Source organism: Phoenix dactylifera, chromosome 3 (genome assembly GCF_009389715.1).
Source record: "Phoenix dactylifera cultivar Barhee BC4 chromosome 3, palm_55x_up_171113_PBpolish2nd_filt_p, whole genome shotgun sequence".
Taxonomy (NCBI): domain Eukaryota; kingdom Viridiplantae; phylum Streptophyta; class Magnoliopsida; order Arecales; family Arecaceae; genus Phoenix; species Phoenix dactylifera.
Window position 1 is genome coordinate 12,985,713 of NC_052394.1, and position 18,535 is coordinate 13,004,247.

Consider the following 18,535-nt stretch of genomic DNA (forward strand, 5'->3'; position numbering starts at 1 on the left):
TGCTTGGATATACCGAATCCACTTTCCGGATCCAGACTCCAGCTTTTGTTGTCGGGTTCGGATCCGATTAGCGCGATATCGGCCCAATGAATACCATTACCTGTAGTTTTAGGGTCGACGGCCTGTCTAGACTCTGGACACCGTCGTTCTCGCCGGCATGGGCGATGCCGGAACCCACGATGCTTGTAGCCTCAACCTGCTTTACCTAAGATCGTCTTTCCTGGCCATGGAGCCCGCCGACCACTTCATCTCCTTAGCCAGGTTCCCTTCTTTCATCCTTATCGACTCCTTCCCACCTCTCCATTGGACCTTCTTGCGCTCACTTCTCTTTTGAATTTGGTCTGTGTTTGTTAACAAATTTATTTTGGATGGTTTGAGAACTCCAGTTAGTATGTAGCTTGAGATTTGTTCAGTTTGCGGTGTTTGTCCGCCAGCCGTTTGAAGAAAAAGAGGCAACGAAACACCTTGCCATTTTGTTCTTTGCTTCTCAGGAATAGGAGCAACGCGGCGAGGCTTTGGTTTATCCCAGGGAGGAAAAGAAATCCCAATAAAGGATCTTGTTTTTGGATTACATGGGCCGTGTGCTTAAAAGAAGTTATAGGTGCTGATAAAATTTCTCTGTCTGCTTGGAGTTCTCCATCTCAAAACTAACGACTATTTACCCTTTCTTGTCTCAAGCTGAAGATCGTGTGCACATTTGAAGTTTTGAACTTTTCCCGTGTTTTAGTGTCCCAACGTGACTCAACTTTCTCTTTTCTGTTTCCCATTTTCCCCTACAGTGACAAAAGTAGCCATGTCTCAAATGCATTACGTTAACTTTTTTAATAGAAGAAGCATTACATAGTATTACTAAAGGCGACATCTTCTTGCATGATTAGTTTCTCCAAATCCTTTTGCATAACCTATTGTGTCTTTTATTTCCTATTTATTGGCCCATCGACACAAATCTAATTCCAGGCAGACCGTAATTTTTTGTTGCACATGTTCATATCAGCCTCGATGGATTTCATCTGATTTGTCCTTGATTGGTGCAACACCTATAATAGAGATGATTGCAGAGTAAAGAATCATGAAGTTCCTCATAGTAATCATTTTCGTATTTATGATCGATTATTCATAAGGAAAGGTAGATTCAAGAGGATGTTATCTATAGGATTAAACTAGGATGGTTAAAATGGAGAGTGCAACTGAGATATTATGTGACCATAGGATATCTGTCAAGTTGAATGGAAAATTTTATATGACAGCCATGTGACTAGCTATGCTTTATGGTATAGAAAATTTTAACTCAGTTTACTAATATTAATTTCGTATAGCTCTGATGCCTTACTTTACTAGATTCAAAGCTGTGTTCATTTTAATGTTGCTTTGAAATTTGTTCACAATTATTTTCATTTCTTCCTTAGACAATCTGGTGGAGGATCTATTACAGAAAGAGTTCAGACTTTCATTTTGGAGCATTGTATAAATAGTATTGTAAGTATTCTCCCTGGCCTATGTAATTTACTACTTAACTCTCAGCATGTAATATTGACACTTAGCACATAGTTTTGGAATGTCTTGTTCTATTGTACATGAGTAACTAATGACACTTAACACATCAAGTGCCAAGGAAGATTGAGCTGTAGTGTTTGGACATTTCTAGTAGTATCACATTTTTTATATTTAAATATCATAAAAGTCAAGTAATAGCTTTTCTACTACAAAGTACCATCAACTAGTTCGCTTCATATACAATTCAATTCATTTCAACATGTATATTTATATGTTTTTGCGGGGATTTTCATGTTAAACTTCTAATGCTGAGATTTGGATCTTTGGCATGCTTTGATGCTTCACACCTGTTCTAAGTTTCTAGATAATGCTGGCTCAAGATTTTTATTACACTATAATGCTTGAATGCTTACTACACTGTATTATATTAGGTATCTTTTTTTGCATCTGTGTCCTAAATTTTTTATAAGCTGGTTTCCTTTTTATCATAGATCTTGTATTGGATTTATATCCCTCTTGATTTCTCCTTATCATAATATATCATATCTGAGTACTTCTTGGCATATTTGAAATGATCACTTGACCTGGTTGTTACTGGAATTTTTGAGATTAGTCATGAAGTCAAAATGCTTTATCGTGCTTGATTCATTCTTTACTTGCAACTATTTTTCTTTTTCGCATGGAATTTCTCTATTCCTGTATATTTTCTTCACTATTTGTAGGCAGAGTAATGCTTCTGTGCCTCCATTGGCAGTTTCTGTTTATAAATTTGTTGAACAAATGCAAGTTTATGTAGAGCGAATATTCATGAAAACACCCAAGAACAGGTATCATGGTTCAGCACTCATCAATTTTCTTAAATTAAACTATCTCATGTTAATACAGGACAGTTCACCATCAAGTACAATCAGATAGATGCTCTACATTGGTGTATACTTGTAATAACCCCAAAAAAAAATTTTATATATAAAAAGGGATAGAATAGTCCTTTAAAATTGATAGAAGGGGTAAAATTGGAAGGAATTAAAAGATAATAGCATAGTTGTAGATATGTTGAAGTGTTAGGGGCAAAATGGAAATTTAATAATATTAAACAAAGGGTGAATAGTGCTTGATGTGACTTAATTGGAGGGTTTGAGTTGGTCTCAGACGGAATGAAACAGAGAGAGAGGAAGGGAGTCTCAGGCGTGAAACAGAGGAAAGAAAGAAAGAAAAAGAGAAGAAGAAGAAGAAGAAGAAAGAAGAAGAGGAAGGGGATTTGAGGAGGAAAGGGATCCCGGTTGCACTTCCAGCTGAAGGGAAAAACGTAGGTCTCCTTCCCCTCTACGCAAGGACCTCGATTTCCAAAAAGAAAAAGGTAAATATCCGTCCCTATCCAGTCTTTTGATGACATTAGGCTATACAAAGGGTGGATGTAGTCTAGAGGGGTCGGATAAGGGTTGTAGAGGTGGTTAAAAGAGGAAGAATCGGATTTCGACAAATTTTTCCGGCACTACGGAAAAACTGTGTCGAAGTCCCAACTTCGGCGAATTATTTCGGAGGTCAAACGGCCTCCGATAGTGATGCATGTTACCTTTTCGGAATTTTCTATGAGTGTAGAATGTTAGGTAAAAATTTCATCAAATCTGGAGTTTGGAAAGTGGATCAAACCCGGGATGAAGTAACCGGCTGTCGGTCCGGGTTACTGTTCATCCGGGTGGAAAAATAGGGGATTTCATGCTATAATAGGGTATTAAGCCTAGATCAAGCTAAAAGAGACCTTGTACTCATGCAAGGGAGTCCCTAATACACATAAATGGTGAGTTAATTAATTAAAAAGAAAAAGAAGAAGAAAAAAAAAATTTAGGGAACGGGGGAGTTGAATCAATTAAAGTTTCCTATATTATAATTGGCACGTAGATTATAGCCCCTGATACAAGACTAAATGTATTGTAAATGCATGTCACAGTTGGGCAAGAAGCTAGGGAACAAGAGGAAGAAGTTCCCCACTGCCTGCTGTAGATTTTTGGAGGCGTATCAGGGCTGTGCCAGATTGACAGGTGAGTGGGAGTTTGTACTTTGCACCATGAGCACATTCCTTATTCATTTTCATGAATGTTGCCAAGTGTGACTTGATTCCACCTGAGCTTATTGATTAATTGTTGTAGTAGATTTCTCTATAATCTTGATTCTCCATGCTTGATTATTCTGTACATGCATTTAAAGGAACATTGAGAGGAATTACGAGGGGTTGATGAGTAATCAAATTGATTCCGAATTGTGAAATGATTTCTTTTGTAAATTGATTTCATTTCCTCTATTTCAAAGATTTGTAGAGCCTTTTTAGTGGTATATTGAGTTGTATTGCACTTCCTTGATCTTCACTCCCAACCCTGATGTTAGTTTATGATTGGGTCGGAGTCGAGTGAGTGGTAGTCTTGATCATACTCCTTTTTAGTAGAGTATTGGGAGGGTGCATTATGGCATTTATGCATGGCTTGGCAGTATCTGCAGGACACCTATAGTCGATGGGGGTTGAACATCGGCCTGTGTGCACATAGTAGCCTTCTGGGTGGGCGGAGCCCAGTCCCTTCCTAGGGGGGACACGGCCCTAGGCGTAGGATCGGCCGGTCCTACGACTTATATTCTGCTTGCCGCCGGGCATAGTAAGACGCCGCGAGGTGCAGTATGGCTTTCCGCGGATGTAGAATTCCCGCGAGGTGCCATTTAGTAGACAGATGTAAGATGTTTCTATGGATTTCTGTTCTGGATACTGGCCAGCATTTATATTATCAGTATGGTGTCTTATCCTGCATATGCATGTGACGGTAGGGAGTTGTTGCTGGTTCGCCTGGGGCGTAAAATCCACCTCTCGATAGCTGTCTAGCATTTATATTATCGGTATGGTGTCTTATCCTGCATATGCATGTGACAGTAGGGAGTTGTTGCTGGTTCGCCTGGGGCGTAAAACCCACCTCCCGATAGCTGTCTTGTTGATGATTCAGCCTATTGACACCTGATTTATATGATTCAGTACTATGACCTGTTGAGCATATTTATGTTATCATACATACTTATTTGATTATTCTATATATGCTCCAGATGAGTTGATTGAGATTGTGATGATTTACTCCTTATTTCTTATGTTGAGTTATGTGTATCCTGTTCTTGACGACTGCTCATATGCTCTTGAGATTTCACCTCGAGCCATGATTATATCTTGTCTCATGTGCATAGTACTCTCTACTCCACTCACTGAGTATTCATATACTCACTTCCCAGTTTGGTGTTTTTGATTGCAGGGCAGGTATTGTATAGAGAGGAGCAGGGTTAGAGATTGCCTGCTAGCTATGCCGCTCCATAGTATAGTATAATGTAGATAGAGGTTTATACCTTTTGGTGTATTATAAACCTTCTATTGTATATAGTGCATAGTTACAGTCATAGATCCTGTTGTGGATATGGGTTGACCATGGATGGATTGGGAAGCAGGTATATATATATGTGTGTGCAGATCAGTTGTGTGCCTGTGATAATGTATTGCTATATATTGTCCAGGTTTATTATGTGACAGATTATGTGATTACTGCTCTGACAGGTAGTGTGTTGTATGTATTGAGATAATCCTGACAGGTCACCATAGGAAAGGTGATCATTTTGTGCATGCATCATGCCAAAATTTTTAGAATTTATTGATGGTTGATAGGTAGTAGGGTTCTACGTGGTGGCTGATGCCTATCCGCACCCTAGGACCGTCGCGGCGGCCCGCCGGGAACGGGCCGGGGGTTGTGACAATACTAATGGTATAATATATGGATGTTGCATTAGCTACTGGAACATATAAAACAAAGTGTAGTCTGAATCCTGAAACACGTGATAACCGTAGGTTATGGGCATTTAAGTACTGGTTGGTCATTTGTTTGGACTTCAGAGTATTGTTAGCTGAAGTACCTTCCCATTACAATTTAATCTCAAGTAAGTTGTAATGTATTAATAGTACAATGAGGTCAGACAATAAGTTTGATAAGCCTGACATTAATTTGTATGAAAATTTTGTTATGTTCTGAAAACATTCTTTATTATCTTTAATTTTCATGTGTTGAAATTCAACCTAAGCCTAACTCTTGATAATTTATCTTAGAGTTTGTAGATTAGGTTCCATCTCTTCATGAATCATTCTTTTGGATGCCCTAATGTTGATCTATGGCATCTCATGTGCAGGAGGACGAGGGAACTGTGTATAACCTAACATATATAAAAAATATTCTTAAAAAGGTTATTACTGCTGCTGAATCAACCCATGATGTTGTGCTGGAGGGCTTGTATGAACGATTAGCTTATTATTTGACTTCACATATGGTAAATAGCCAGACTGCTTTTTTCCTTTTAGTTTGTTTCAGATAGTCACATATCATATCTCCAAGCAAACGAATGTTTAGTAATAAATCTTGCTGCATTTTGATAAGGTAGCAACATGTAGTTAGGTTCAAAAGATAAGCCAAAATATCACTTCTACAATGTATGTTATCTGCATTATAAGTAGATTGCATCATTCAGTTAAGTTTATTAGTTTTCCAGCATTTTATAATTCTTAATGTAGTCATAGGCAGTCTTATGCTGCAAATTCTGTGAATTTCTTATTTGCTTCTTTTTTAATATTTTATCATTTTTATGAATATTTCTTTCTGTGTACTTTTCGAGATATAAGTACTCAGTTGATATCTAACATTATTTTGAATCAGTAACTCATGATAAACTAATCAACTTGGGAAGTGAAAAGCAAGTTAAATGTTAATAAAGTATTATCTTATGAATTATATATTATTTAGTACATCAAAGAATGATATATTGTATTTCTCAGGATGTTGGGAAATAAAGTAGGTTAAAGAAAACAAGTTAGATGTAGCAGAAATGAGAATGCCAAGATGGTTGTGTGGGAAAACTAGGAACAATGGCATGAGATATGAGTATATTATAGGAGCCATTTGAGTTGTGCAAACCGAGGACAAAGTGATGGAGAATCAATTTAAATGGCATGAGCATGTAAAATGAAAAAAATTGTGGGGGCTTTAGTAAGGAGGCTATCTTTAATCTACATTGAAGGATGTAGGTGGATAATAGTTGTGAAAAAGTTCAGGAAAAACTTGAAATAACCTTAGAGATACCTCTAAACAGGAGGATATATAAAATCCAACTTTAGAATACTTGTTGGCGAAGTATTCCTAATTTCCTATGCAGACCACCTCTTAGAACTTCCCTCTCTTCTTCCTAAATCCTTCAACAAGTACCCTTCCTTATGACAGATTAAATTGCCATGCATGTTGCTTGGTATGGACCAAAATGTACCATTCCAGTGCCTTTGCCAATTGCAATGCTAGTTCTTGGCACATTGTAGTGCTAGTGAATGTTAATGAATGCAAAGTACTAGCATGAAACATCATCACCTGGTGAATATAGTTCTAGTGGCTGGTTGACATGCCAGCAATATTCAATACTTCAATTTCTTGCACATTGAAGCCTTTTCAAACCTATGCTGTAAGTGCCTACATCTGAATTAACTCTCCATCACTTTATCCTTAATTGATGTAACTCCTAGAGCTACTCTAGTATACTCATCATTTCTCTATCCTTTTTCGTTTCACCATACGCCCATGTTAATATTCTCATTTTTAATTTTACAACATCAACTTGTTTTCTTGGACCCTCCTTACAGCCAATATTTTGTGTCAAGCAACATAGTAGGTCATGTTGTCATTCATAAAGCTTTCTGGCAAATTGCTAATTGAAGGGTTACCGACATAATTCCCTAGAAGCAACTCTCTAGTTCATCCAATCAGCTTGATTGATGAACATAATTAAGGATATAATGTGGGCTGTGTTTTAAGGGTCATAATATGATTAAGGATGATTATTGCAGTACCCTAGGCTTTGAAGCATCCACATGTGCAATGGTTTACCTTGAAGTCAGTGATTTTGGGTCTATTGGATAAAGAAAAGGCTTATGAAATGTTTCTAACGGATTTATAACCTCAAAACTGTGTTATATGTGCTGATTTCTGCAATTATGTGCAGATTTTTAGTGATTCTGATGAAAGCAACACATGGGGGCAAGGTTGAAGGGTTTTTGGGATTAATAATGGATGGAAAGGCTTTTAGGATCAAAATTATGCATGAAATGTTGAAAATAAGTCCAATTATAATCATACTTAAGCTCAAGTTATTAACTACGAAGAGTAAGAGGATGGAAGTAGAATGATAATGTAGAGAGAAAGGGGTTTAAAAAAATAGAGAGACAAAAAGAGATACAATAAAGAGGAGAATGAGAGAAGGGGGGGGGGGAGGACAACAAAACCTTTACATAATTTTTTCGTTTAATCAAGGTTTAATTTCTGGTAGAATGGTAGAGCATCCCACTATCCCAAGCAAGGTCTGCAATCTCAAAACTAGGTACCATACCAGTACGTTACGGTACAGTTTGTACAGTATGGTATGTAGAAATCGGGCGGTATGTGCCGTACAATATGGTACCCATCCTAGTTTGAGGTGGTACTTGGTTGTACGGTTTGGTTCGGATTGTTACAGGTCGGTACGTAGCTTGTACCAATCTAATTAATGTTTTCATACCGATTCCAACCCAATACAGCATAGTACACTCCGAACCAGGCAATTCAGGGTGGTATGACAATCACTGATTCCGAATGTCTGGACAGGATGAGGCAAAAAATGGACAGGGAGAGGATCCGACATCCACCATTTCAAGTATTGGTACAGGAGGTGCTTATTCTATGGAAAAACCAAAACAGCCCGTCCCATGGTATTTAAACCCTTGCTTTGAATCAACTCAAGATAAACCTTTAAAAGAGATAATTGCAAAATTTATGTAGACTTGAAACCTTAATGACACTGAATTTTGAACAAAAAACTATATAAATTCTAAGGATCAATTAAAGCATAAAAAAGAAATACTAAAAGGCTCAATAACCCCTAATTAATTACTGTGAAAATACCATGTGTAGTTTACTGTTAGAATATAATGTGCCCACATTGGAAGCTACAGTGACCTGATACTAAAGACTCTGAACATCGCTCAAACTCTTCCTCAAGATGTGGAATTTTAGGATCATTTTACCCAGTTAAAGTGTGGGCTGTCAAACGAAATTTAGAGCTTCTGTGCATATTGATCTTGTGCTTGTGTCTCTGGTACGAACCCAAAGAGTGCTTCCTCATATGGCAGCACAGTTCATTTACAATTTGAAGTACTGCAATGTGATTAATGTGACTATATAAGCATGGGCTTGGCTATCATGGTATATATAGTGCAGTCATCAAATATACATTTCAAATGCTAAAATTTTCATTCTTGGGTATAAAGTGTATGTTTAGTTTATCCGTTAATTTGTAGAACTGGGTCTTCAAGTGACTAGTTTAAAGAGTGAGTTATTCTTGTTGGCTTGTAAACAAAATCTGTTAACATCATTGTAATTAAAACAGTGTATGATTTTTTTTTAATAATTACTGACACGTTTTTTTTCCTTTATAGGACGATGACTTGCTGAAAGAGAGGAGTAGAATCTGCAGACAGATTTCTTTTCTCTGTTCCAGTGGTAAGTTATAGCTTTAAAATTGGTTCTTATATGTTCTTTACTCCAATTGACTATTGCTGTTTGCTTTGCTAGATGCATAAGTTTTATATTTCCACAGGCCATGACAATAAATGTTTGAGTTCAATGAACTTAGTAGTTCCGCTGCAATGTTCTCTCAATATGCTTGAAGGAGATACTGGGTATGATATTACTCTCTTTTTTTTTTAATTTGTGTGCAATTGCTATGGTTGGCAACTTGGCATGTTTAGGCATTGGTAAAAATCTACATCTATGTTCAAATGATTCAAAAAATTTCCTACTTAATTATTAGGCATAGAGAGAGTTGAACCATGATGTGCTTATGAGAGATGGGAGTACGTGGGTGGAAATGGGATACTTGAAAAGAGACTGAGGACATGAAGTTCATTGTCTTCCCAACTAGTGCATATTGAAGATAGCTAATTTATTTTTTTAAATAATATTAGAACAAAAAAAATCTCCCTGACTTTTAAATATATTTTCACCTGCCTGATTTTACACTTGGTAAATATAGTATCTAAATATTATCCAAGCTTTAATTAGAGAGACATGTCCTCAAGAATTTTATGTATTTTTCCTATGTCGATACAAAGAACTTACAAGTTCATATATTGTTAACTTTCTTGGATGTTCCAGTTTTAGGGTCTGCAAAAGATTTGTTGATTTTTTTTTTTGAGAAATTTAACTATTTGTATTTCTTAAATTAGATTTTGGATCATACTTGATCTTGTGTGCTTTGTCTTGTGTGATTAAAGAATTCAAAGAACTATATTTATGCTTAGTTTAGGTTTACCACAGATACATTCAATGCAAACACAAGCTTTTCTTAAGATCCAAAATTGGTAGTGTCTCTACATCATGTTTAGTTAAACCTGAATCTGTTATGTAGAAATAGGTTTGTTAGTTTCTCAAAACCAATCCATCTTGGTCAAAGCCATGCACATGTACTTGAGTCTCTACATTTCTTGTGGCATGCAAAAATTTCAAAATAAAAATCTAGGTGTCTGATATATTTGCTTGCAAACTATATTCTTTTTGATCTGCATCAATATTTAATAGGAACTAGAAAAGATTTTCATGAAGCCTTTATCTTAACTTATTACCTTAACCGATGTGCTATGCCACACCTATCTATTTGATTTTTGAATAAAGATGGACCCTTTGAAGATTGAAGTTTGAAAACATGTTTCAAAATGGCTCTCTAACATAGCTTTCAAGATATTGGTGTTAAATTAACGGCCAGGGTAGCTTTGAGCAAAAGATGGATTTCGCATCAAACCTTAAAAGGGTAGTTAATAGGTAAGGGGCTTACCTTATTGCTGAGTTTAATTTGACTCAACTATGGAGCATCCTCCGAGGTTTCCCCGGACATCAGAAGAAGCCAGCTTGAGATAGTTAAAGGCAATGTTTAATATCCTGAATTGTATTAATCTCCAAGGCATTTATTAAAAGCTGAAGAGCCAAATTGAAACACAATGTTCAAGAGTTAGAAAGATCTATATTGGTTTACTATACTAACTTATTTGCTTTTGTTATGGATGTGCCCTCTCAAAATTGCTTGTTTTTTAGCAATGAATATATGGACATCCAATTTCAGTAATATTAGAGAATAGGTAAACAATGTTAAGATTCATATTTTATGTACCCATCAATATTTTGTGCAATATGGATGGCTACTATTGCACACAATTTGATTTCGTTGACTCCCACTAAACCATTCCTAGAATGACCTATCAAATATGAAAATAGGAGCAAGGGATTCTAGGTAGAGATTTAGATACTTAGATCTATGCATTGATGTTCGCCCAAATTAAACACAATGTAGCTGACACTACTTTGAACCCAATTAACCTGAATTTTATCGTGAAGAATGATAGAATACAAACACGATAACCAAACTTTACCTGTTTTGAAAATTTTAAAATTTAGAACCATGTTTTCCATTTCTTAATGGAATCAAGTTTAGGCAGAAAATTCACTTGTTAGTGTAAGTTTGAATTAAGAAAATTCTCTACCAGTATGATCCATTTGTACGGTTTTGTGTTGCCTTATGTTTTGACATCTACATTATGTGCTTACAGTTTGATACGGACATTTATTTAAATTAGTGGCAGTCCATCCTTGAAAAATTATGATTGCTTGCTCGTTCTTATCACTTTGATTTGGTAGGTGCGCTCTTTGGCCCTCGAGTCTTTTCTTGTCAGAGCTGATACTTTCTTATCCAATGACTTTTTCAAATAAATTTTGCTTTGAGGTAAAGCAAACATTTAGGTATTTTATTCCAATTTTTTTGTTTTACCTAATTGGCTTTTTTCTATATTGCAAATTATTATGGGCAAGATTACTATCCAGATTTTTACTGCACCTACCTTCAAACGTAGTGGATCATACACTAGAAGTTGACTGTAAGAAGAAGCAATGGACTATAGTTGATTCATCAATCAGGAGGAAGAGTTGTTTTCGTAGTGTGAACTGAATGTGAGAGGACGATTCTAGGTCAAGGTGTTGAATCCAAAGAACAAGTTGCATATGCTATAAGCACAAGATTATTAATGAGGAATGAGCTTTATGAGGCTACATTAACCGTTTGGTACTAATAGCTGTACCTAGTTTTGAAGGCTACGAGGAAAATATCTAAAGTGCAATCTATTCATTGAACAAAGTCTCTTTCAACATCATGGATTATATATTAAACTCCTCAAATATGACGATAACATAGATCTTGAAGCTGATGAAGGAGTTTGGTGGTTAGGTGAAACTACTTAACAAAAATGAAAAGCAATAAAGTGACAGAGTTGCAAGGTGTATCAGCATGTAAGGTCTAGCTGTGGGTTGCAATGCAATCCAGATGTAGATGATGCCAGCGTTAATGGGTCTGCTAAGGTCCTTCACATGGCTAGATATCTCATGCTAAGCAAGCATGTAAAGTGGAAACAGCTAGTCTCTAGGAACCCCATATATTATGGTAGTAATGAAGCCTATGGACATAAAAAGGTCTGATGCTTGTGCTAAATAAAGGTCATTAGATTGTGGTCACTGCATATGGAAAACTAAAGATCAGTCTGTGACCTTTTGCACTATATCCAGCTAAGAACAGAGTACCTTGATCTTTGAGGAAGTTTCTAGATTACCAGAGCAGCTTAATTGTATCCTGAAGGACATGTTTGAGCTTGGAACACAGATGAGTGTTCTCAAATGGATTATTCTTGTATGTATCAGCCATCAGTGCACAATATCAAACCAAAATAACTGGTGCAAATTTACAGAAGTTGTAAACAACTATATACACTCAATACAACATTTGCTAAGTAAACACATTTTTGTTGTGTATTTTTTCCTAAAGTTTATGAAATTGCTTTATCGTGACGAACAAAGTTGTCTTTACCAATCAAACTATATATTCGAGTCAGACAATCAAGTATGCATATCCATCCGCATTCATATTTATGTTAATTAAACATATTGCATATACAGTAGAGGGAACTCGTGCTAAGAATATAGATCAGCATAAAAGGTAAGGTCTACACAGAAGGAAAATTTAATATTCAACTGATTTTTCCTTAAAGATGAAATGGTTGCAGACAGCATGAAAATTAGATCTACAGGAGAGAATGAGAATACCTTATGACCTTATCACAGCTCAATTTGATGGTGTTATAACCATACCAGCAATGGAGAAACAGTTTTTTTCAATGCATGAGTATAATTAATAGCAACTGCATCAGCACTAGATATGGACAATAATACATGGATGAAGTTAATTTGGTACTTCAAAACAATACTCCTGTTATCTCCTCCATTCCCCCTAGCTTAAAATCACTGGGGGATACATTTCGTAGTATTCCGAGCAATTATAAATCTCTTGAAGAAGTTGACCTTTTGAAACTAAAGGCAACTAAAAGATAGAAGATTTTAGATTGATCTGAGCTTAGTGCTAGAAAAACGAGTTGTAGTTGATTTCTATATTTAGTTTGCTTTTGAAATTCCAATCTTGATCATCTAGATAGCATGCCAATTACCTGTAAAAAGAGCTGTAATTATGGCAATATGAGCCCTGTTGTGGCTAGAATGTTTTGATAATAGTGTCAGCATGGTCTAATAGTTACCTAGTTCAGCCATTAAGGAAGAAACATAATTCCCTTCTTGGGCGCTTTCATCAAAAATTCAGTAACCAGTTAAACTAATCGATATTAAAAGAAAGTGCGATAATTTGTAGGAACAACAGATTAGGGCATAATAGATGATGTAAACAGTTGTGTAGATATGATATAAACTGTTCTAGTGGAAGAAATTTACAGCTATTGACATTTGACAGTATACTGACACAGGCCTTAATCAAGTGATCAGTAAGGCAATAGACCATGTAAGGGAAAAAGAAGGCCATAGCACCTAAAAGATGACTGAGAGGAGTACTTGAACTTTAAGCCAATTGCCAAGGGACATTGAGCATTGTGAGCTGTGTCAATATTAATCCTAGCTCTTATTTATTAGTGTTCTTAAATTTGAGCAAACAACTTTTATTCCTTTCATGTCATCTCCTTTACTAAAATGCTCTGCGGAATTACTCGACCACGAATTATTTTGTTTGAAATTTATTATTTTTCTTGATTGTTATTTTTTGGAAATATGGTATTGTTCTGTAATCCAACAGGTTGGTTCTGGTGTCGGGTTGGTTGGTATTATGCTCAAACATGTTGGAGCCTCCAAGGTATGATATTGCCATTATCTTTTGTCCACGTTCCAGTTGTTTGTAGGGGTTAGTTTTTACCCCTTATAAAGGTTATCTTACTCCTCTTTGTTTTGATTATTTCTCTCTCTGCTTGGATGGATTTCATTTTTGTTTGTTGTTGTTGATGATTATGCAGTGCATATACAAAGTTGAATGATTGTATATTTGTGTACATATATTTGTTAATGTTTGTAAGGGCATATGAACCTGTGAAGGAGCAAACATCTTGCTTCCACGCATTATTCAAAAAGAGTTGAATATTTTTTCTTCTTTTTTTTTTTCTTTGAGCTTCAAGAGAGGTGTCAAGATTTTTTCCTATGAAATCTTTCTTCCTGGCGAACAGATTGCACTGCAGCGTATTATAGATGGTAGAGAGGTGCTGGTTTGACCCTTGATTCTCAGGTGCAAATTAATTGGAAAAATTCTAGGATGGAATAGTTTTCTTACAGTATGAAGGAAATTATAAAATTTCGGGAGGCTTACCTCTTTATTTGATTTGCAGTAGTATTCGTTATTTTGATTCTGAATAGGACCATGATGCAGATTGCTACTTACCACTGGTTGTTCAAAATTTCAAATGTTTAAGAGTTTTCCTGCCTGAAGTTACAACAGAAGGGTTCAGTTTGTTCCACCAACCACATTTTGTTTTAGACTATGGTAGTATTGTAATTCTGAGTGTTACAGTTTATTTTTTACAATTTGTGAAAAACAACTCTGGCCATTTTACTTGCTGACTACACCTACCGTATCTTTAGCCTTAAAATTGTATCTTTGGATGTTCAGTATCTTTTTGAAGACTGCTACCTGAACTATACTTTCCATATGAAGGTTAACATAGATTTTAGTCCCATTGATCCGCATAATGTTGTTCCCACCTCATTTCAGATAGTCCAATATTTTGATGAACATCGATATTGTAACCTTTGGTGATTATTTTAATGGCATATGATCTTGTGATACTTTGCTTATGTTGAGAATTTTCAATGTAGGTTATCCTTACTGATGGTGACATGTCAACTTTGGCAAACATGAAGCTTAATCTGGAATTGAACCATTTGGCTTCTGAAACCATGGCATCACAGAGAACATATGAAAGTCCAAACATGGTCAGTCATATTGTTGATTAGCATATTATATTTCAGTTACATAGTATAGCCTAATATTGTAGGTTCAGACTTGATTTGTTTATTTCATGAATTCATCCTAGCCTAATGTCTTTACTCTGAGAAGGAGTTGGGCTTTCAGTCTTGGTTGGAAATACTACATGAGAGCACTTTTTGTAGTAAGATATAATTTTCAGGTTCTTAGACCTAACTAAAATGTTTTGTCAGTATTGCTTTCTGCAAAATTATTTAGTCATCTGCACAAGTGCACATTCTATCTGTAACCACTAAACCATCACCATCTGTTACCAATTACCCTGTTAAGGGCCAAACCTGGTGTCATTTTTTCCCAGTGTAACTTTGAAAGTTCAACTTTACTCTTTCTTCAAATACATGTAAAACTTTGCAATTACATGTTTGGTGGTGCATACAATCACAGGCGACTGTTTTCTATTGCCTATAGACAAGACGGGGGAAGGTTAAGAACTACATATCTGAGTTCCGTTGTAGTATGTTTCAATTATTTCCTTCCTTTTCGCCGCTTATAGTTAGTATACTGGATGGATTTTATATCTAAAGATGTTTTCTTAGTGTATTATGCATCTTACGGTTTTTCAGGAGACAGAATAGTTTATGTATATAGCATTGAGATTTTATGTTTCTAGATGACTTACTGAGATTCACCTAAATTGTAATGACCAGGTTGAGTGTAAACATTTGCCATGGGAATCTGCCTCTGAAAGTGAGCTTCAAACCTACCACCCTGACATAGTGTGAGCAGCACCTTTACCGCTCTTTTCTTTTATTTTCTTTGCTCCTCAATTATGCACGACAAGGAGCTGGAGTTTCATTAGTTGGTCTTCTCTTTCACGATCTAATATAATTTTGTTAGTCTAAATATTAGATGAATAAATTAGTTATCACCTCATATCAGATGTCTGATTATGTTTGGAGTGGTTTACCAAACCCAAATTTAATACAGTTGATAATCCACTTTATGGGTTCCTTTTCCCTTAGCAATTATCACTAGTTGTAATGTCGGATAGGCTGCTTTTGGCAACAGTTTACCTAGGTCTTAAATCATTAAGTCATTTCATTTATACTCACAGCATATTTTCTTTCTTCAAATTTCATACTGCAGCTTGGGTGCAGATATAATCTATGATCCACTGTATGTGCCATATCTTATTCGAGTGCTTTCCATCCTTCTGAAACCCCTGAAATTTTGCTCATCTGAACCAAAAGAAGGGGACATGAGCTGCTACAGATGTACTCAAAGTACAGAAGATAGGAATGGTGATAATTCACAGAATGAGGCAAAGGAAGCTCCAAATGCATATATAGCTACGGTCATCCGGAACTTGGAGACATTTAATTACTTTCTCAGACTTGCTGCTGAAGCTTCCCTCTCTGTTCTTGATGTAACTGCGACAATGAAACCAAAAAACTTGCTACCATACATGTTGTCATATGACCGATCTACCGTACATCTTTACAAAGTGTCATTTTTATGCACATGAGATTTAGATATAATCCATTAAACAATGTGGAAACTTTTCCATCTGTTTTCTCGAGGACAATAAAATTCCAAGTGTTGTCGAAGCATGTCTCCAATTTGTTTGATATTCTAACCATTCTGAATGCTTGACTAGGGAGGAATAGACAGATATGAACTTTAGTATGAGATATGAAAGTTGTGGGATTTGCTATGGGTTGTCTTTGATATAGAGTCATGGGATTTGCTATGGGATGACTTGGACCCCACTTGCTAGAGTCAACTAAACACCTAAGGAGATCCTTTCGGCTATGTTTTACTACAGTTTGTCTGTCTATGGATGATAGGCTGATAAAAATTGGAGCTTGGTGTTTTACTTCTACAGGGTCTTCCAAAAGTAACTCATGAATCTAACATCTTAATCTCAAACAATTTTCTTAGGAAGGTCATGTAGTCAAACCACCTCACAGGAGTAATTTTGCAACGTTGCATGCATGCATCAGCCATGTTGCTACAAGGAAGAAAATGAGACATTTTTGAAAATCTATTTGCTACCGTAAGTGTTGAATCATGATTTTTGACGCAAGGAAATTCTAAAACAAAGTCCATATGAGGTCTTGCCCATGAATGTGTGGTACAAGCAGTGGTATGTGTACTCTAGTATTATGTCTCCTACTTTTTTCCAATTGACAATTTCTACATTCTGAAACTATATCTACTATATCCTTTTTAAGGCTAAGCCAAAATTTGTACCCCAAAAAGAAAGGCTAGGCCAAAAGAACCTATCCTCAACTATAGTGATCGTCTTATCTCGGTCAAAATGACTTGCAGCATCACAAACATATTATCCCCCAAATGATGAAATACGTGGGAACAGGAACTGGGCATACACAATCAGCTGCCCTTAAAAAATAGCCATCATGAATGATAAAATCTACACTATTTTGTAGGCGTATTGCTTGTAGATGACTTGTTAATTTCTTTAAACTTCTAACAAGAAATAAACTCATCTTTATGCTCAAATCCAACCACCCTACGGTGAGCAGTATGCAAGATGGCTACAACTCTGCCAAGCGCATCAACAGCTTTATTCTCCATACCTGAGAAATGCTCAAGAATAAAGGTTATTAGTGGATAAAATCAACTCGTTTATTATCCCAAAGACCTAATTTTTTTTAAGAATTCAAATATCTAAGGGCCTGGTGGTCTAAATACTAGACACATATTCTAGATAGGAGATAATGTCTTCAGTTTCTCAATTCCTGCACAACGGCATAAAATTCTTTGTCCGGCCTATCACTAAAATAAGCAATAAATTAGGCTTCTTGACTTAATTAATACGCCAAATATTCCTACCTGATGCCTGAAGCATCGCAAGCTACGTTAAAAATCTTCAAAAAGTCAGCTAGTTGTAAGACAAAGGCTTGTGTCATTCTTTCTTTTATTTCTACAAATGCCTTAGCTATATTTTATGACCATGTAAATTCTCCTTTTCTCGTGCAATTTGTTGTGGGAGCCATAATGATAATAAAGTGTTCAATAAACCTCCTATAAAGAGTACTTAAGCTGTGAAATCTCCTAACTTCATGTATGTTTTGAGGTTCTGGCCATTTTTAATAGCTCTCACTTTCTCAAAGTCAGCTACAATTCCCTAGATGATATTAGAAGACCAGAAAAATAATTCAAATGCACAAAAAGAACACTTCTTTTGATTAGTATAGGGTTTTCTTGTCCAAGAAGTGTATATACTTGTTGAACATGAAGAATTAATGTGTTCTTCCTTTGTTTTGCTATAAAAAATGAGGCTGTCATCAAAATAAACAAGGAATTGGCCTGTGAAAGGACAAATCATTTGAGTCATAACTCTAATAAAAGTTCTAGATGCAAACCATTCATCATCCTTAGTTCTGAATGCAGCTTTCATTCATCTATAGGCCAAATTCGTATTTAATTATAAACCCGCGCCCCTCAATCCCAAACTAGATTCAGAGCCATTCCCTGCTCCCAAAGGGTAGAGTATAATATGCAAATATGCTCTGAAATACACCATTACTTTGTTCTTTAAAAACTTGGAAACAATATTAACTTCATTCACCAAAAAAATTTATGGACG

General features: G+C 36.0%; 1 protein-coding gene across 2 annotated transcripts; it reads left to right on the forward strand.

Moving 5' to 3' along the window:
• On the forward strand, window positions 1-16,532 carry LOC103708027 (putative uncharacterized protein DDB_G0277003). Of its 2 annotated transcripts, none has more exons than XM_008792781.3 (10): window positions 1-261; window positions 1,407-1,476; window positions 5,695-5,832; window positions 9,014-9,077; window positions 9,175-9,256; window positions 11,265-11,349; window positions 13,747-13,803; window positions 14,814-14,930; window positions 15,630-15,700; window positions 16,069-16,532. In XM_008792781.3, the coding sequence occupies exons 1-10, from the start codon at window positions 158-160 to the stop codon at window positions 16,445-16,447; spliced, it is 1,167 nt and encodes a 388-aa protein (XP_008791003.1). In that variant the 5' UTR covers window positions 1-157; the 3' UTR covers window positions 16,448-16,532. The 2 variants fall into 2 exon arrangements, with proteins under 2 accessions (XP_008791003.1, XP_026660799.1); XM_026804998.2 differs by lacking the exon at window positions 1-261 and adding an exon at window positions 297-601.
• Window positions 16,533-18,535: the final 2,003 nt, after the last annotated feature.